Here is a 20,427-nt window from a genome sequence, read left to right as displayed (position 1 = left end):
GTTTTGGATAGTGCAAGTCTAGAACGAAAAGGGTAGTATTTGAGGCTGGGCAAAAACACTCTGGTAAGAAGCATGATAGAACACACAGAAGTAAGGGATATGTACATGAAAGCATCGCTATTTTTATGAGTCATGTGTGTTCTCTGTTCCTTATGGTTTTCCCCTGATATGTAGAGCAGCTTTTGAAATTCTCATGTTTCTCAGCAGTGTCAAGATCCTACCTCTGATTCTAGGAAGGGATTTTCAAGGAAGAGCAGCTCACCTCCCTGCCCCCACCCCTCCAGGGGAATCCCAAGGTTGGATTCTCAGCACAGAGCCCCTCCCTACTTGGGCCTTCCATCCAAAGTTTCCTGTGAAATCTCTGGATTTTGTTTAAGAAGGAAGTTGCTTTTCTTCACAATTCCTTTTCAAAATTTTCATACCTTGGCTGCCAAAAGCAAAATGTATGTACTTTACAATAATTATTACAGCCAAAGCCACCATACCTCCTGGATCTTTCCAGCATGGTATTTTTAATATTGTCTCTTTCAGTCCATGCGTCTTGAATTTTGGTTCAAAAAATAGGATCACTCTGTCACACTCTTGAGTGTGAAATACTGGAGAGTGCTATGGTGATCAACCAACTGGCGCTCACCAGTTCCTGGAACTTAGAACTCAATTCTGGATGCTTCTCTAGAAAGGATTTCCGTAGACTGCTCCTTTTCCTGGGGAGGCCATGTCTTTTCAGATGGAAGCAGAGCAATATGGTCTTTCCTTCCCGTGAGCCCCAGTTTATGCTACTATTGATAGATCAATCTGAGTTTTAAGGGGTGCTTTTTCCAATGGAGAGACTTAAAGTTATGTTGAGGCAGCAAAGCTTTCTAAGAATGTTTTTTTGGCAGGCTGATAAAGAAGGATTAAAAAAAAAACCCAAAAACGATAGAGGCCCGGGACAGTGGTATTAGCAGCTGGGACACTAGCCAGATATTGGTGCTCACAAATTGGGGAGGACAATGGACTTTACTGTTAACTATTCAAAATGCTGTTCACGTTCTGTAATCGTCAACTAAAATGATTTCACTTTCAAGGTCTAGGCCAGTCGGGGGTGGGGTGGAGGAGGGCTGTTGCAGAGAGCCTGACTTCCACGGCGGGCGGCCCGGGGGAAGTGTCCCAGTGTCCCAACAGGCAGGTCCTCCCGCCACTGGGCGAAGGGCACCGAGAGGCAAGGGAGGGAGTCCGAGAGCGGGGCGGGCGGGGGGCTCGGTGAGAGCGCGTCACTCAGGTTTTCCTGGCTGCCAGTCTCCCAGCGTCCCCAGCTTTCCAGGTAGGGACGCCCCCTCCCACGCAGCGCGGTTCGGTCGGGTGGGAAGGAGGGGCTGGCCTCCGAGCGCCCGCCCCTCCATCTATCACATGGCCGGAGAGCCACAAAAACAACAGCTTTGGCCAAGACCGTGACTTCAGGAAAGGAAACCCGGGGCTCTCGCAGCCGGCCCCCACCCCATGGAGGAGAGTTTTCTTGAATCCTTTGGGAGGCTGAGCCTCCAGCAGCAGCAGCAGCAGCAGCAACCTCGGCCGCCGGCCCCGCCGCCCCCGCGTGGGACACCTCCGCGCCGCCACAGCTTTAGGAAACATCTCTACCTCCTGCGAGGCCTCCCGGGCTCGGGGAAAACTACACTGGCCAGGTAATGACATCGGCCTGGGCGCCGGCGCGCGGACCCCGGCCGAGCGAGCCCCTGCCCCGAGCCGCTCCGCCCCGTGCCCCCCCCACCCCGCGCCGCCGCCGCCGCCGCCGCGCCCGCCCGGGGTCCTGGCCCCGGCCCCGGCCCGAGCCCGGCTGCGGGGGAGCCCGCGCCGTCCCCGGTGCCCGCCTGGCCGCGGGCCGGGAGAGGAGGGCGGCCCGTCCTGTTTGTTTCCACGCTGCGCTTTCCCGGGAGAACGGATTTCGGCACTGCGCCTTGCGCAAGCCCCAGATGGCACCGGCCCCTGCCCGGCCGCCGAGCCAGGCCCCGGGCCAGCCGGGCCGAGGGAGCCTTGGCCGCCTCCAGCCCGGGGTCGGGAGGCCCGCAGGGATTCTTCTTAAGGAACCCCGGTGGCGACTGCAGAGAAAACCGCGGGGCCGCCCGCTAGCGCGCAGGCACTCGCCACAGTGCGTCAACAGGCGTTTTAAACCCGAGCGGAGACGCGAGAGGGCCAGGGGGCGGGGGACCCAAGGCAGCAGTGGCCGCGGCCGGGGGGCAGGGGGGGGGGCGTGCGGCCCGCGTTGAAAATCTAGCGGATTAAGGCAGCGCTGCGTTTGCTTTGGCAGCTGCGAAGGCGCACAGGTGCAAGGGGGAGGGGGCCGGCGCGGCCGCGGCTGGCGGTCATTGACAGAGCCTCGTAATGGGCGCCCAAATTCGTTTACTCGCGAATTGCGTAAGCGGCCCTCCCCGTACAGGTCAGCGCGAATTACGCGGGCTTGTTGCCTGCCGCCTCGGAGCTGGGCCCACCGCTACAGCCTCAGTTCCCACCACTCCCCGCCTTGCACTTGATGCTCCGGCAACGTTGAACTGTTTTCTCTCCTTGCTTTTGCTGACGCTGGCCCGCCTGCCTGGCTTGCCTTCCGCCTACCTTTGCCCGACTGATTCCACTAGCCCTTTAAGGCTCGGATCTGTTACCTTACCCAGCAGCTACCCCTCCCCACCAGTAGATGCTCTCTTCTGGGCTCCTTGGCTTCCTGTTTACACCTCTGTGACTGCGCTTGGTTTTCACATGGTTTTGTTTACCCTTCTTCAAGTTTCTTGACGCTAGGGGCAATGGCAGAAGTAGTGCCTTGCCCTCAAAGAGCTTTCCATCTCATTAGAGAAAGAAGGCTAGCCATAGAGCCATGGACCTGCTACAGGAGAATCAAGGTAGCATACTTTCAGGAGCTGATTTGGATGATACACAGATGATACAAAGATGGTGAGAGCAGGATCTGGGTCCACTGGGGTCAAGGAACTGTGACAGCCTTGGTGATGTGCTGCCAGCTTTAATCAGGATTCCTGGCTGATTTGTGGAGTAAAAGCCTTTAGCCAAACAATATTGCTACATTTTCACAGATAAAAGGATGGGTGACTTCCAAAGGGTCATTGGTGCCCTTTCCTACGACACACACATTTCAATAGACCTGCTGTCTGGTTATGGAGGTGGAGGGTGGAGAGTGGGGGAGGCTGCTTAGAACGCAGCAGAACTTGGATATTTCATGCTACGGTCATGGTGGGTACATCTGTTACAAACTAAGTATCTTCTGAATTCAAATCCCATTTAGTTTCACTTTGACTTTGCTGATCTGTGGCCTGTGGCACACTGAATGTCAAGGAAGGAAGTAAACATCTTTGGCCAGATTTTGTTTTTAACTACTCAGAAGGGAAGTGACAGGATGAGTTGGAAGGAAAGTGCATAGAATTGAATGTCGGAAGCCATGGGTTCTGGATCTTAGACTCCTCATCTGTAAAGTGAGTGGGTTGGCCTGGGTGGTCTTTAAGGTTCCTTCTGGCTCTAACATTCTACACTTTTAGGATTTTAATTCCTGGTTGACATTTGGCTAAGCAGAAGACACCGGATGAGAGACCAGCTTATTAAAGAACATCTCTCTAGGGACGACTGGCGTGAGCACTGGCCTGGGAGTCTGAAGATTGTGCCTTTAGATTCTCTTCATCGCGAAAGCTGGTGACTTTCGGCAATCACCTAGCTTCTCGGGGACTCATTTTCCTTATGTGTGAATACTAAGAAGGGATTAGATGAGGTGATCTGTTGAAGACCCTTCTGGTTCTTAATTTCTAGTTGTCAGACTTAAGCACGGTTTAATGGCTAGGTAAAGAGCTCTGACCTTGGAGTCAATTTATGGCTTCCAGTCCAAGCTCTGCCACTCACTAGCTATGTATGATCTTTCCTCGGCTCCTCTGCACCTTGTTTCCTTCTCTGTTAAATAAGGATATCTGCTCTGTTCACTTCAGAAGACTCTTGCAGAGGTTAAATGTGTGTGAGAGAACTCGCTAAACTTTAACGTGCTATATACATTTTAAGAGGTATTAGTTGCTGCTTCAGACGTTGATCAGCTGAGATAAATCTTCAAGGTGTCACTTGGGAGAAGCCTGGCCCTGAAATGAAGCAGGCAGCTAGCTGGAAGTTAACTTTGTGAGTTCTCCCGCTTGGGACTTCTGGAGGCAGAGGAGCCTTGGCACTTTGGGGGGTGGGCGGTGCATTTACAAAGCAGTCTGGGAAGTAAGCAAGGAACCAGGCCACAGCTCAGCAAGAAGGGAGGCCTGCAGTAAGGACAGAGTGGTATGGTGGATGTCACAGGCCGTGGTCCTCAAGGACCTGCCTTCGCCTCTCTTCTGGGGCATCGGGTGGGCGAGAGAAGGAAAATGGCAAATTGTTAAAAAGTACACATGTGTAGAAAGTAGTAAAACTGTAAGGCTCTCTTATGTATTGTTGGATTCTTGGAAATTCATATTTTCTTCTATGTATTTTCCAAATTTTCTATAATGAATATGTATTTTTTGAATCCAAAAAATAAAAATTTAAAAAATTGGAGGAGATCGTTTTTACAAATGTGGGTTCTTCTTTTTCTGCTGTTATTTCTCATTTGATTAAAGAAATAATAAAAGTTATTGAAATTAGGATATGTCTTGTCTTCCAAATCACTGTTAGATTTTTATGCTTTTCAACCAATATGTTTTTATAGTTTGAAGGGGCTTGAATGTTGAAACCTTCTATTTAAATTCTTTGGACATATTTAAAAAACAGAGTTTTACCAGGTTTAAAAAAAATTTGAGTACAACAGAATACTAAAAACTTAGCATGCCCCCTAAATCTGTTTTATCACCTCTGTTTCATGGAAAACAAAACAAAACAAAACAAAACACAAACCACAAACATTTCAAAAATAGTTTCTTACCATTGACCTGTAATTCCTACTTCCAGGAATTCATCCTAAGGTAGTAATTGGACAAGCGCATGAATATAGGGGAGTGTTCATCACAGAGTTTTTTATATGATAGAAAAAAAAATGTGAGCCAACTTAAACATACAGAAATAGAGGATTAGCTTATAAGTCATGCAGTCATTAATGGGGACATAGATGTATTTGACATGCAAATATATTCATTCCCCCAATTAAGTTAAAAAGCCTAATAACAAAGCTGTCTATCAGAAATCCCATTTTCTGTTCAAAGAAAGAGGGTCTACATATACTCACATGAAATGTGCAAAAAGGTATCTGTTGGTGGTTGTTGACATTAGATAGTAGAATTATGGACTTTTCCTACCAGACTTACTTTCTCATTTTTCTATGACAAATATGTGTTACTTGTTAACTTTTTAAAGTTGAAAATAGTTTTGAGGAATGACTTGGCTAGATAGACTCAGGTTGTGTGATAAAACACTAAATAACACAATAAATGTGTCATTTTCTATATGAAATATCTTTCCTAGGTTTATTCTTAGTTGGAAATATAGTAGGAGACTTTTTTAATACACAAGATTGATTGTAATTACTTATTGTTATTAATTTTGTTATCAAGTAATTAAATATTTTGTTAATTATTAGCATATGAACTAGCATGTGCCACTTGACTCTTTGACACCTCAGGTTCTTTTTCATTCAAATGGAGCTAATATTTCATTAATAAGTTTTTTGTTGGGGATTTAAGATACCATGGTAAACAGTAATCCTATAATTATATGTGTGAAAGCACTGTGGAATTCCTGGACTACATAAATATTAACTCTTGCTAATTATTCACTAATCAACAATAATAGCAGTTGCTGGGTACTTAAAAGACTATTAGTACTTGCTCAATAAATAAGATTAAGAGAAGGAGCTCACAAAAGACTAACAGATGGAAAACAATAATCAATACACTACTGTGGGTAAGTGAGCTCTGATGGGGAAGAGCATTTTATATGCTTTTGGTGTTCAAGACCAGGTTGGTCACTGAGGATGGTTAGGAAGATAGGAAAACTATGGAAGAGATTGTCTCTGCCACGTGGGAATGGCTATTGAGCTGGCCTTGACGAGGGGAAGGATATGGCTGAACAAAGAAAAAGGATTAGCGACATGAATTGGGAGAGCTGGGTGTTCTAGGCTAGTGAGGAGGATGGCTTGACTGAGTGGACGGTTCATATCTGTGAATGTGTTGGTTAGGTTAACACAGAGCCAGATCACCGGAAACATCCAAACCTGCACAAAGGAGTACCGAGTTGATAGAAGAAATAGGATTCCAGTCCCAAGACCCTTTCACTCTCAGCAGATGATCCAGAACTATCTGTTTCCACAGCTGCACTGAAAAACTCACCTGGATCTGCATCTATCCTTTCCTCTTACATCAATGAAAGCATCTGTGGACGATCTGTTTCCCTCTATGCTTTGCAGTGTGTGTGTGTGTGTGTGTGTGTGTGTGTGTGTGTGTGTGTGTGTGAAAATATCCCCCCTTTGGGGCCATTTTGACCATTTTTTAAGTGTGCAATTCAGTGGCATTAATTATATGATGTTGGGCAACCATCACCAGTATCTATTTCAAGAAACTCTACCCATTAAGCAATAACCCCCCATCCCTGCTTCTCCTTAGCCCCTGGTAACCTCTGATCTGTTTTCTGTCGTTATGTATTTTACTACTCTAGATACCTCATGTAAGTGGAATCATAACAATATTTGTCTCTTTGTGTCTGGTTTATTTCATTTGGCTTAATGTTTTCAAGGTTCTTCTAGGTGGTAGCCTATATCAGAATCTCATTACTTTTTGTGGCTGAATAATATTCCATTTCATGGATATACCACTAAATTGTCCATTTGAAAGGAAATGGCAAGAGTAAAGGGTGGTCTTTCCTTCTGTTTTTAGGCCTTATTTGAAAAGTGTTGCCAACCTTATGTCAGTTACCTGGAATTTCTTTAAATCTTTACATTTCAGTCAAAGTCTAGGAACCATGCTCTAGTACATGTTGCATCTTTTGCCATGTTCCGGTTCCCTCTGGCAGTGTCACAAATGGTTTGCAACATAGATTCAGTCAGGCGCAAAGGATGTTTGCCGACAGCTATCTTTTCTTTTGTTTGTGTCTCTGGATAACATGAAATTTTCCACTAAGTGACATACCGTTTCATTATTTTTTGGCGCTAAACTTTCCAAGGAAGTGAGAGGATGCTTTCCTGATGTGACACAATGATAAGACAGAGGCAAGGACGAAGGTATACTTTGCAAGCGGACACGGTGACGTGTGGGCAGCAGTGAGAAGGGATCAGTTAAGTTAGCTAACTGTAGTAGTGAGAGGTTAAAGCCCAAAGCATACTGTGCTCCACGGCCTCCCCGGCCAGCAGGCTTGGGCCATGCATTTTTATTTATGAGGCCAGGGCTCTTATAAATAAAAGCAAGGTCAAAATAGAAAGTTTGCGGTATTCCAAGTCTGTGTATATGAAAATAAAGGATCAGGTAGGTGGACATATCAGATCTTTATTCACTGAAGTCTACTTGGAGAAACTACTAGTTTTTTTACATTTTTAATGATTTTCCTAAGGTGGGTTTTAAGCTTCTCTGCTGAGCTCCTTCTGAGAGTCCTTACAACACCTCTCTCTGGAGGTTGGGATGAATAAGGACTATAAGGACTATAGGCTTATAGACTATAAGGACTATAAGGACTATGAATATGAATAAGGACTGTGCTTTAAATGTTTCACAGGGAGGAAGAATATACAGTGCGATATGTGTTTATAATTACTTGGTGGAAAGGCTGCCCAGCTATACAGGAGATTCTCCACCATCGTAGTCCTGGAGCCATTGGGAAAGTAGAAGAACACGCTGCTGAATTGGACCAAGATAATATTGCAGGTGTGGTTTATGACTAGAGAAGCAGTAGAAATAGAGGAAGAAATGAAAGGGGAAGAATGTGTTCATAGGAAGATCTCAGACATGCACAAGATGTTCCCTTAACCTAATCCAAGCCTAAGACACTGAGAAGTTAGACATCTTGATCAGGGTCACAGGGATGACTTCCTATTTGTAGTGCAGAGCTTTTACTTCTGCACCAAAGGAAGAGGCCACTGGGAGTGACCTCGTGAAAGACTAATGAAGTTGGTTTTGAATTTGTTGTTTAATTAAAAAACGCTTACGTGGTCTATTAAAGGGGCTAAGTTTACCTGGATTAACTCTTAGAGTAAGAAAGTCACCTTTTATTATTTGTCATTATTGATGATATATTTCTTTGGCTATAAAAAATACCAGGGAATTAATTTTCTTTATTAATGTGGTACCACTGGGACAATGGGAGGGGATGATTTAGATTTTTTAATAAGTACTCATATTTATCCTGATTATGGTATGTTGGAGAGAGATGTAGTAAATATCCAACCCCCGAGGGTCTGAAGCCTCATCTACTCACAGGATAAGACATTTGTAATTCAATCTAGTGACTTAGTTCCCTCTTGGCATTTCAGTGAACTCTTCTCTATTTAATGGCACCATTCTAGGCCCATTCAGACTCTAGAGGAACCCAATAAGGAATTGTTTGTTTTCACTCCAAATTATCTAAAGAGACCTAGGCTCTATGGATTGAGGACATTGTACAATAAGGAAAAACTGACCTAATTTCTGATTGTTCCTTCATAAGGATCTCTATGGCATCATGTGTATGACTTGGGGAGAAGGCTGTCTGGTTTTATCAAGGTAAGAGCCGGGAAAAGAGAAGGGAGAAAGGAAAGAAAGTATACATTTGTTGAGTGCTAACTGTGTGCTTGGCAGTTTATAGACGCTGGCTTATTGGCTCTTTACAATAACCCTATGATATGGTTGATTTCATTTTATAAGCGAGGAAATTAGAATCAGAGAATCATGCACTTGGTCCTGAGATTCCAGATTTTGTAATACACAAAGTGGTCTTACCTACCAGGGATGTTCATGAACAAACACACATACATCTGCTTTTCATAGTTACTAGGGAATCCTGTTGAGGCATGATTGTATAGCGAGGATATTTCAATGTTCTTTTTCACATTTTTTAAGGATATTTTAAGAGGGGCTTTCTCTGCTCTCGAAAGTAGCACCTCTCCAGCATTCTTTGCCCTGTACTTTGACTTCCTTTTCTCCCTTACGGTAGCACCCCCTGACATATGGTTACTTATTATCTATTTGTTTTACTAGAAGGTAGCTTTGTGAGACGTGTTGTGAGCTCCTCGATATCAGGAAATATTTTTTCTTCAGCTTCTGAGAGAAGGTCTGGCACCTAGTAGGCCTACGTCACTAAATATTTGATGGATTTGTCAGTGCCAGAAGCTTCCTAACAGTTGCCAGCTCAGTTGTCAGCATGGGACTCGAGTAGAGCACAAAAGTGAAAAGGAGATTATTCACACAAAGAGAGGTGTAAAAGAATGAATGGGCTGTGGAGAATAGATGAGAGAAACAAAGCGTAGGTACAGCCATCTGCTCCAAAGTCCTCTTCCATCGGTACACAAGAAAATCCTTCCTGTGTTTTACACGTGAAGATGTTGGATGTGCCACCTTCACCACCCAGGAGTCACACTAAAGAGGGGTTTAAAAATTAGAATCAAAGACGCAGCTGCTTTCACAGAGAAGCAGCAGCCAACGGTTTTCTGTTCAACCACTGTTCTGTTGTCTATAACTGACTTAGGACATCTTGGGAAAACACAGCAAAAAACAAGTTAACACTGAGGTAGGTGTGCTTCTGATTCCTCCTATTCTGAGCCTGGCTGAAGTGACCAACAATAGAAACATGGGGACACCTGTACCATTGCTAGATTCGACAGAAGGGAGTTGTTCGCATGCAAAAAAAGGGAGTTCTCATAGGTAGAGTGGAGTGGGATGCACTGGACCTTGAGGGCTATCTGGGAGTCTGGTAGGCATTCACATGCCCTCCTTTGGAGGCACGAGGGGTAAGAGCAAGAGGGAGCAGTAGGACAGACTGGGAACTCCTCGCTGCAGTCTCCTTAGCCACGGTGGCTTGGTGGTATCCATGGGGCTGGCAGTGGTTGAGTTGCATCTTTCCAACCCTTTACAATAGGGCAAGGTTCAGCTTTGACATGGTGTTTGGAAGCACCAACAAGGTCAAGCCACACCAGGCCTCAGGGGAAACTGTCCCAAGTCATTAACAGCCATGGTTCCCTCCCCATTCTCTTCAGGGTGTTGGGTCATAGAACTTGTTCCTTACTTCCCAGTTTAAAGCCCTCGAGGAGGGGGCACCTGGCTAGCTCAGTTGGTTGAGCATCTTACTCTTGGTTTCGGCATAGGTCATTATTTCACAGTTCCTGGGAAACTGACGGCACAGAGCCTGCATGGGATTCTCTCTCTCTCTCTCTCTCTCTCTCTCTCTCTCTCTCTCTCTCTCTGTGCCTCCCCTGCTCGCTCTCTATCTCTCTGAAAATAAAAAAGTAAACATTAAAAAAGAAATAAAATCCTTGAAAAGAATACCAGTAACATCAGAGGAAGTACTGGGATCCAAGAAGAATCCTCTCTTCCAGTCCCTTTTGGGGGTAAACCCAAGGGTTAGGTAAAATTCTCAATGTACAAAGATGAGTAACTAGAAATTCTCCTCATACAGTTTGGGGCTATATAAAATGAGTTTGCATAATTAAGGAAATAGAGCTTAATATTCCAGAACCATTCATATCTTCAGCAGGTGTTTATTGAGTATGTCTCATGTGCTTGACATTCTTCTATTTGCTTAGAATACAGCAGTGAACAAAACATTCCTGCCTTCATGGAACATATATTCTATCAGAGAAAAACATTTTTCTGAAAGGAAGAAACTTTTAAACAACACCTGCTCTGTTCTTTCAAAAAACAAAAAAGGATCCCATAGCTACTCCTCTTGATGTATATAGCCTCAGGAAACGTTCAACGTATGCATGCGAAGGGAGATAGGCACAATGATGTTCATTGAAACTTGTTCATAGTAAGGAAAACTGCAAACAACCTAAATGTCACTAGAGAAAAGGATAAATGAATGTGGTTTGTTTGTTTTTATAGCACTCACGCGTAGTGGTTTAGTGTGCAGCTCTGGGGCCGGAAGTCTAGGTTTTAATCTAGCTGTAGCACTCAAGGGTCTTTGTTTTTTTCCAGCTTTAATGAGATATCATTGACATATGACATTTGTTTTGTTGTTTAGATTCCACATATAAGTGAAATCATTTTTGTATTTGTCTTTCTCTGTCTGACTTATTTCACTTAGCATTATAGCCTCTAGGTCCATCCATGTTGTCACAAATGGGAAGATTTTATTCTTTTTACGGCTAATATTTCATATATACACCACATCTTCATTATACATTCATCTGTTTATGGACGCTTAGGCTGGTTTCATATTTTGTCTATTGTAAAAAATGCTGCAGTGAACATGGGGATGCATATATCTCTTCAAATTGGTGTTTTTGTTTTCTTCCAGAAGTGGAATGGCTGGATCATATGGTAGTTCTATTTTTAATTTTTTGAAGAACCTCCATACTATTTTTCACAGTGGCTGCACCAACTTAAAATCCCACCAGCAGTGTCTGAGGGTCCTTTTATCCACATTCTTACCTTACTAAAAAAATAAAAATCTTTTATTTCTGTGTGATAATGGCCATTATGCCTGGTGTGTGGTGATATCTCATTATGGTTTTATTTACATTTCCCTGATTATTAGTGATGTTGAGCACCTTTCATGTTTCACCTGTTTCATGTTAGTGTAGGTCTTCTTTGGAGAACAATCTATTCAAGTCCTCTGCCCATTTTTAAATGAGATTATTTTTTTTAATAATATGTTGTGTAAGTTCTTTATACATTTTGGATATTAACCTCTTGATGAATGACTTGCAAATACCTTCTCCCATTCAGTAGATTTACCTTTTTATTTTGTTGATGGTTTCCCTCAATGTGCAAAATATTTTTAGTTTGATGTAATTACATTTGTTTGGTACAGCTTTTGTTGCCCTTGCTTAAGGACACGAGTCCAAAAAAATATTACTAAGAATGATGTCAAAGAGCTTACTGCCTATATTTTCTTTTTGGAGTTTTATGATTTCAGGTGTTACATTCAAGTCTTTAATCCACCTTGAGTTTATGTATGGTATAAGAAAAGGGTCCAGTTTCACTCTTTTGCATATGGTGTCCAGTTTTTCCAGCATCATATATTGAAGAGACTGTCTTTTCCCCATCGTATATCTTGTCTCCTTTGTTATAGATTAATTGGTCATACAAATGTGGGTTTATTTCTGGGCTCTCTATTATATTTCATTGATCTATGTGTCTGTTTTGTGCCGGTAATATATTGTTTTGATTAATATAGCTTTGTAGTGTAGCTTGAAATCAGGGAGAATAATACCTCCAGCTTTGTTTTTCCTTCTTAAGATTGCTTTGGCTGTTTGGGGTCTTTTGGTGTTCCATACAAATTTTAATATCATTTGTTCTAGTTCTGTGAAAAATACTATTGGTATTTTGATGGGGATTGTATTGAATCTGTGATCGCTTTGGGTAGTATAGACATTTTGACAATATTAACTCTTCCAACCCATGATCACATTGTATCTTTCCATTATTTGTGTTGTCTTCAGTTTCTTTCATCAATAAAATCTTTTTACAGTTTTCAGAGTACAGGTCTTTAACCTACTATGTTAAATTTATCCCCAGGTATTTTATTCTTTTTGATGAAGTTGTAAATAAGATTTTCTTCATTTTTCTTTCTGATAGCTCATTATTAGTATATACAGATGTAACAAATTCTGCGTGTTAATTTTGTATTTTGGAACTTTACTGAATTCATTTATTCGGATAGTTTTTTCTGGTGGAGTCTTTAGGGTTTTCTTTATATAGTATCATGTCATCTGTAAATAGTGACAGTTTTACTTCCTTAACATTTTGAATCAAGCATTTTATTTTTCTTATCTGATTGCTGTAGCTAGGGGTTCCAGCACTCTGTTGAATGAAAGTGGCAAGAGGGGCAAGAACTTGTCTTGTTCCTGATCTTAGAGGGAAAGCTTTTAGCTTTTCACCATTGAGCATGATATTTATCATGCTGTAGATTTATCATATATGGCCTTTATTATGTTGAGGTATTATGTTCCTTTTTGGAAGTTTTGAATTATAAATGGATGTTGAAGATACAACCCAAGGCAAGCACTGGAGTGAGACAAGGGCCACCTACAGTTTGGCCCTCCTGCTGCAGGTTCTTCCCATCGCCCCTGGGGCCTGGACCATCTCATCCTATGGTCTCCCTCCAGGATCCACATACCAGGCCTCCACTTTCAGCTGTGTTCTTGGCCTCATGTCTGGGACCCCAAGGAGGGCTGCCCAGCCTAATGCCTGAAAGACCTTGCTTGGGCCACACAGGCTAGCTATCATGGTGCCTAGTGGCCAGGAGGATAAAAATGGATGTTGAATTTCATCAAGTGCTTATTCTGTAACTAATAAGTTAGCTTATTCTCTAATTAGATGGTCATATGATTTTTATTCTTTACTTTGTTAATGTGGCATATCACATTGATTGATTTGCCGATGGTGTACCATCCTTGCATCCCTGGGATAAATCCCACTTGACCATAGTGTTTGATCTTTTTAATATATTGTCAAATGTGGTTTGCTAATATTTTGTTGAGGATTTTTGCATCTATGTTCATCAGGGATACTGGCCTGAGATTTTCTTTCTTTTGTGGTGTCTTTGTCTGATTTTGCTATCAGGATAAAATGAGTTTGGAATTGTTACTTCCTCTTTAATTTTTGGAACAATTCGAGAAGGATAAACACTAACTCTTCTTTAAGTGTTTGGTAAAATTCACCTGTGAAGCTGGTCCTGGAATTTTGTTTTTTGGGAGTTTTTAAATTACTGATTCATTTTCATAACTTGTAATTGGTCTATTCAGATTTTCTGTTTCTTCCTGATTCAGTTTTGGAAGGTTGTGTGTTTCTATGAATTTTTCCATTTCTTCTAGGTTGTCCAGTTTGTTGGCATATAATTATTTGTGATAGTCTCTTATAATTCTTTGCAGTTCTGTGATGTTGGTTGTAACTTCTCTTTAGTATCTTATTTTATTAATTTGGGTCCTTTCTCTTGTTTTCTGGAGGAGTCTGATAAATCTTTTTTTCTTGATGAAGTTTATTGATTTTGTGTATCTTTTCAAAGAACCCACTATTACTTTCATTGATCTTTTCTATTATCCTTTTTAGTCTCTATTTCATTTATCTCTACTCTGAGCTTAATTATTTCCTTGCTTCTACTACTAACTTTGGGTCTTGTTTTTTTCTTCTTTTTCTAGTTCCTTTAGGTGTAAATTTAGATTGTTTATTTGGGATTTTTCTTATTTCTTGAAATATGTCTGTATTGCTATGAATGTCCCTCTTAGAACAGCTATTGCTGTATCCCATAGATTTGGAAAGTTGTATTTCCATTTTAATTTGTCTCAAGGTATTTTTTGATTTTCCTATTGATGTATTCATTGACCCATTGCTTGGTTAGTGGCATGCTGTTTAGTCTCCAAATGTTTGTGTTTTTTCCAGTTTTCTTCTCTTAATTGATTTCTAACTTCATGCCGTTGTTATCAGAAAAGATGCTTGATGTGACTTAAGTCGTCTTGAATTTACTGAGACTTGTTTTGTGGCCTAACATATGATATATCTATGAGAGTGTCCCATGCGCACTTGAAGAGAATGTATATTCTGCAGTTTTTGGATGCAATGTTCTGTATATTAAACCCATCTGGTCTGATGTGTTGTTTAAGGCCAATGTTTCTTTATTGATTTTCTGTGTGGATGATCTATTCATTGATCTAAGTGAGGCATTAAAGTCCCCAGTATTATTGTATCACTGTCAGTTTTTCCCTTTTTGTCTGTAAATATTTGCTTTATCTATTTAGGTCCTCCTATTTTTTTTTAAATGTTTACTTATTTATTTTTGAGAGAGAGAGAAAGTGAGAGTGAGCACAAGTGGGGGAGGGGCAGAGAAAGAGGGAGACAGAGAATCCAAAGCAGGCTCCGAGCTGTAAGCAGAGTCCCATGGGGGTTCAAACTCAGGATCTGTGAGATCATGACTTGAACCGAAGTTGGGTGCTTAATTGACTGAGCCACCCAGGCGCCTCTAGGCGCCTCTATTTATTTTGATGCATAAATATTTATGAAAGTTCTGTTTTCTTCTTGGATTGACACCTCTATTGTTATATAATGTCTTTTCTTTGTCTTTTGTTACAGTCTTTGTTTCAAAGTTGGTTTTATTTGATATGAGTATGGCTATTCCAACTTTCTTTTCTTTTCCCTTGGCATAGAATGTCTTTTTCCATCTCTTCATTTTCAGTCTGTGTGTTGTTAGAGCTAAAGTGAGTCTCTTGTAGGCAGCATATATTTTTTTTTCAAGTCTTTTTTTTTTTTTAACGTTTATTTATTTTTTTTTTGAGACAGAGAGAGACAGAGCATGAACAGGGGAGGGTCAGAGAGAGGGAGACACAGAATCTGAAACAGGCTCCAGGCTCTGAGCTGTCAGCAGAGAGCCGATGTGGGGCTCGAACTCACGGACCGCGAGATCATGACCTGAGCCGAAGTCGGCCGCTTAACTGACTGAGCCACCCCAGGCACCCCCAGCATATAGTTTTATAAATACTTTTTAATGTTTATTTTTGAGAGAAAGAGTGTGAGTGGGGGAAGGGCAGAGAGAGAAGGATACACAGAATCTGAAGCAGTTTCCAGGCTCTGAGCTGTCAGCACAGTGCCTGACATGGGGCTTGAATGCATGGACTGCAAGATGATGACCTGAGGCGAAGTCAGACGCTTAACCAGCTGAGCCACCCAGGAGCCCCTAGATATGTTATAAAATATTTATTTTCAGAGAGAGAGAGCGTGAGAGCGAAGGCGCTTCTGTGAGCAGCGGAGGGGCAGAGAGAAAGGGAGAGAGAGAATCCCAAGCGGGCTCCATGCTGTCAGTACAGAGTTTGATGAGGAGTTCAATCCCAAAACTAGGAGATCATGACCTGAGCTGAATCAAGAGCCAGACGTTCAACCAGCTGAGCCACCTGGGCTCCCCCTATAGATTTTTCAAAAATCCAATAAAATTACCCTATGTAATTTTATTGGAGCATTTAGCCCATTTAAAGTAATTATTGGTAGGTATGTACTTACTGCCATTTACATTTTTTTTTTCTGGTTGTTTTTGTGTTCTCTGTTTCTTGGTCTCTTGTTGTTTGATGGTTTTCTTTAGTGTTTTGGGGCCTTTCTCTTCATTTTTTAATGTTCCTATTGTAGGTTTTTTATTTGTGGTTATGATGGGGTTCTTATATGTAGACCTATATATATATAGGTATGTGTGTGTATATATATATATATATATATATATATATATATGGAATATATATATATATATATATATATATATATATATGGATTTATTTTTCAGATGATAATCACTTAAGTTCTAACACATTCTAAGAACACTACATTTTCTATTTTATTCTATGTCATTTATTTCTGCTCTAATCTTTATTATTTCCCTTCTTCTGCTGGCTTTGGACTTTACTGATAAACCCCTAGCCAGACTTATCAAACAGGAAAGAAAAAAGACCCAAATAAACAAAATCACGAATGAAAGAGGAGAGATCACAACCAACACCACAGAAATACAAACAATTATAAGAGAATATTATAAACAATTATATGCCAACAAATTGGGCAGTCTGGAAAAATGGATAAATTCTGAGAAACATATAAACTACCAAAACTGCAACAGGAAAAAATAGAAAATTTGAGCAGACCCATAGCCAGTAAAGAAATTGGATCAGTAATCAAAAATCTCCCAACAAATAAGTCCAGGGCCAGATGGCTTCTCAAGGGAATTATACCAAACATTTAGAGAAGAGTTAATACCTATTCTTTTGAAACTGTTCAAAAAAACAAAATGGAAAGAATACTTCCAAACTCATTCTATGAAGCCAGTATTACCTTGATTCTAAAACCAAAGACTTCAAAAAAAGAATTTCAGACCCATATCCCTGATGAATATGGATGCAAAAATTCTCAACAAGATACTAGCAAATCAAATCCAACAATACATTAAAAGAATTATTCACCACAATCAAGTGGGATTTATTCCTGGGATGCAGGGGTGGTTCAAAATCTGCAAATCAATCAATGTGATACACCACATTAATTAAAGAAAGGATAAGAACTATATGATTCCCTCAATAGATGCATAAAAAGCATTTGACAAAATACAGCACTTTCTTGATAAAAACATTCAAAAAGGTAGGGATAAGAAGGAACATACCTCAACATCATAATAGCCATATAGAAAAGACCCACAGCTAATATCATCCTCCATGGGGAGAAGCTGAGAACTTTCCCCTAAGGTCATGAACACAACAGGAATGTCCACTCTCACCACTATTGTTCAACATAGTGTTGGAAGTCCCAGCCTCAGCAACCAGACAACAAAAAGAAAAGGCATCCAAATAGGCAAGGAAGAAGTCAAACTTCCCCTCTTTGCAGATGACATGATACTTTACATGGAAAACCTGAAAGACTCCATCAAAAAATTGCTAGAACTGATACATGAATTCAGTGAAGTCACAGGATATAAAATCAATGTACAGAAATCTGTTGCATTTCTATACACCATTGACGAAGCAGCAGAAAGAGAAATCAAGGAATCAAGCCCATTTACAATTGCACCAAAAACCATAAGATACCTAGGAATAAACCTAACAAAAGTGGCAAAAGATCTGTACTCTGAAAACTATAGAACACCTATGAAAGAAATTGAAGACACAAAGAAATGGAAAAACATTGCATGTTCATGGATTGGAAGAACACATATTGTTCAAATGTCTATACTATCCAAAGCAATCTGTGTAGAAATCTTGCAATCCCTGTCAACACCAGGATTTTTCACAGAGCTAGCACAAACAATTCTAAAATTTGTATGAAACCAGAAAAGACCCCGATGAGCCAAAGTAATGTTGAAAAAGCCAAGCAAAGTGTGAGGCATCACAATTCTGGACACAATTCACAATTCAGCTGTATTACAAAGCTGTAATCATCAAGACAGTATGGTACCGGCATAAAAACAGACTCATACCAATGGAACAAAATAGAGAACCCAGAAATAGAACAAGTATATGGTCAACTCATCTTTGACAAAGGAGGAAAGAATATACAATGGAAAAAAGACAGTCTCTTCAGCAAATGGTGTTGGGAAAACTGGACAGTGACATGCAGAAAAATGAAACTGGACCACTTATACCATACACAAAAATAAACTCAAAATGGATGAAAGACCTCAACGTAAGATAGGAAGCCATCAAAATCCTAGAGGAGAACACAGGCAGCAACTCTTTGACCTTTAGCAACTTCTTACTAGATATGTCTCTGGAGGCAGGGGAAACAAAAGCAAAATGAACTATTGGGACTACATCAAGATAAAAAGCTTCTGTACAGTGAAGGAAACAATCAACCAAACTAAAAGGAAACCTACACAGAATGGAGATGATATTTGCAAATGACATATCCGATAAAGGGCTAATACCTAAAATCTATAAATAATTTATCAAACTTAACACCCCAAAAATAAATAATCCAGCTAAGAAATGGTCAGAAAACAGAAACACACATTTCTCCAAAGAAGACATACAAATGGCTGACCGACACATGAAAAAATGCTCATCATTACTCACCATCAGGGAAATAATATCAAAACTACAATGAGATATCACCTTGCACCTGTCAGAATGGCTAAATTAACAACTTAGGTAACAACAGATGTTGGCGAGGATGCACAGAAAGGGAACCCTCTTACACTGTTGGTGGGAATGCAAACTGGTACAGCCACTTGGAAAACAGCCTGGAGTTTCCTTAGAAAGTTAAAGATAGAGCTAATCTACGACCCATCAACTACACTATTTATTGAAAGGTATTTATTGAAAGGATACAAAAATACTGAGGGCAAATACAATGTTTATAGCAGCACTATCAACAATAGCCAAATTACGTAAAAAGCCCAGGGGTGCCTGGGTTGCTTAGTCAGTTAAATGTCCAGCTCTTGATTTTGGCTCAGATCATGATCTCATGGTTTTGGGATTGTGTGCTGGGCATGGAGCCTGCTTAAGATTCTTTCTCTCCCTCTCTCTCTGCCCCTACTCTGCTTGCATGCAGGCACTCACCACCCCCTCTCTCTCAAAAAAAAAAAGGCGGGGGGAAAGATCCAAATGTCCATCAACTGATGAATGGATAAAGACGAAGTAGTGTGTGTGTGTGTGCGCACACAATGGAATGTGTGTGTGTGTACACACACAATGGAATATTACTCAGCCATCAAAAAAGATTAAATCTTGCCATTTGCAATGATGTGGATGGAACTAGAGTGTATTATGCTAAGCAAAATAAGTCAGTCAGAGAAAGATAAATACCATATGATTTCATTCATATGTGGAATTTAAGAAACAAAACAGATGAACATAGGGGAAGGGAAGGAAAAATAAAATAAGATAAAAACAGGGAGGCAAACCTTAAGAGACTTTTAAGAGAACAAACTGAGGGTTGCTAGAGGAAAGTTGGGTGAGGGGATGGGCTACATAGGTGATGGGCATTAAGGAAGGCACTTTTTTGGATGAGCACTGGGTGTGGTATATAAGTGATGAATCACTAAATTCCACTCCTGAAACCAATACCACACTATATGTTAACAAACTTGAATTTAAATAAAATCTTGGAATTAAAAAAAATGAAATAAAAGCACTACATTTTTTTTTACTCCCCCCACCCATGTTTTATGTCTTTTATTTTTAGTATACAGATCTTTCACCTCCTTGGTTAAATTTACTCCCAAATATTTTATTGTTTCTAACACTGTTGTGAACAGGATTGTTTTCTTTATTCCTTTTTCAGATGTTTTGTTATTACTATATAGAAACAACCAATGTTATTTATTTATTTATTTACTTACTTACTTACTTACTTACTTCTTTTCTTTTATTTGAGAGAGAGTGCATGTGCAAGTCGGGAGGGGCAGAGGGAAAGGGAGAGAGAATCTTAACCAGGCTCCAGTCTCCAGGCCCAGGGTGGAGCCAACATGGGGTTTAATCTCAGGACCCCTGAGATCATGACCTGAACCGAAATAAAGAGTGGGACACTTAACCGATTGAGCCACCCAGGTGCCCTGAAACACAACCAATTTCTGTACCTTGATTTTGTATCCACTCACTGCTCTCAGTTGCTTCATCTGTAGCAGAGGGGTTACTAACAATACAGTACTTATCTCACAGGTCTATTTGAGCATTATAGGCGGAATGTAAAGCCATGAGAATAGTGTTGGAACACAGTAAAATGTTAGCTACGTTTGCTGATAACTACATAGCAGTTAAAAGGAATGGACTAAGTCTGTATATAAACATGAATAGATATAAAAAATACACTTTCCCTTCATTTATTCATTCAACAAATATTTATTGAGTGCCTGCTATATTTCGGGCAGTCTCCT

General features: G+C 40.9%; 1 protein-coding gene across 3 annotated transcripts in view; it reads left to right on the top strand.

Moving 5' to 3' along the window:
• Positions 1-1,238: 1,238 nt before the first annotated feature.
• Positions 1,239-20,427, top strand: part of N4BP2L1 (NEDD4 binding protein 2 like 1) — a 31,470-nt gene continuing 12,281 nt past the window's right edge. The window contains exon 1 of one of the 3 annotated variants that reach the window (XM_043576579.1): positions 1,239-1,661. In XM_043576579.1, the coding sequence (XP_043432514.1) occupies positions 1,480-1,661 (182 nt within the window). In that variant the 5' untranslated portion in view covers positions 1,239-1,479. The remainder of the gene's footprint in view (positions 1,662-20,427) is intronic. The other 2 variants (XM_043576570.1, XM_043576564.1) reach the window with 2 other exon arrangements.

The sequence above is a fragment of the Prionailurus bengalensis genome, chromosome A1 (genome assembly GCF_016509475.1).
Source record: "Prionailurus bengalensis isolate Pbe53 chromosome A1, Fcat_Pben_1.1_paternal_pri, whole genome shotgun sequence".
NCBI classification, from domain to species: Eukaryota; Metazoa; Chordata; class Mammalia; order Carnivora; family Felidae; genus Prionailurus; species Prionailurus bengalensis.
This window is presented reverse-complemented; position numbering and strand designations above follow the sequence as displayed.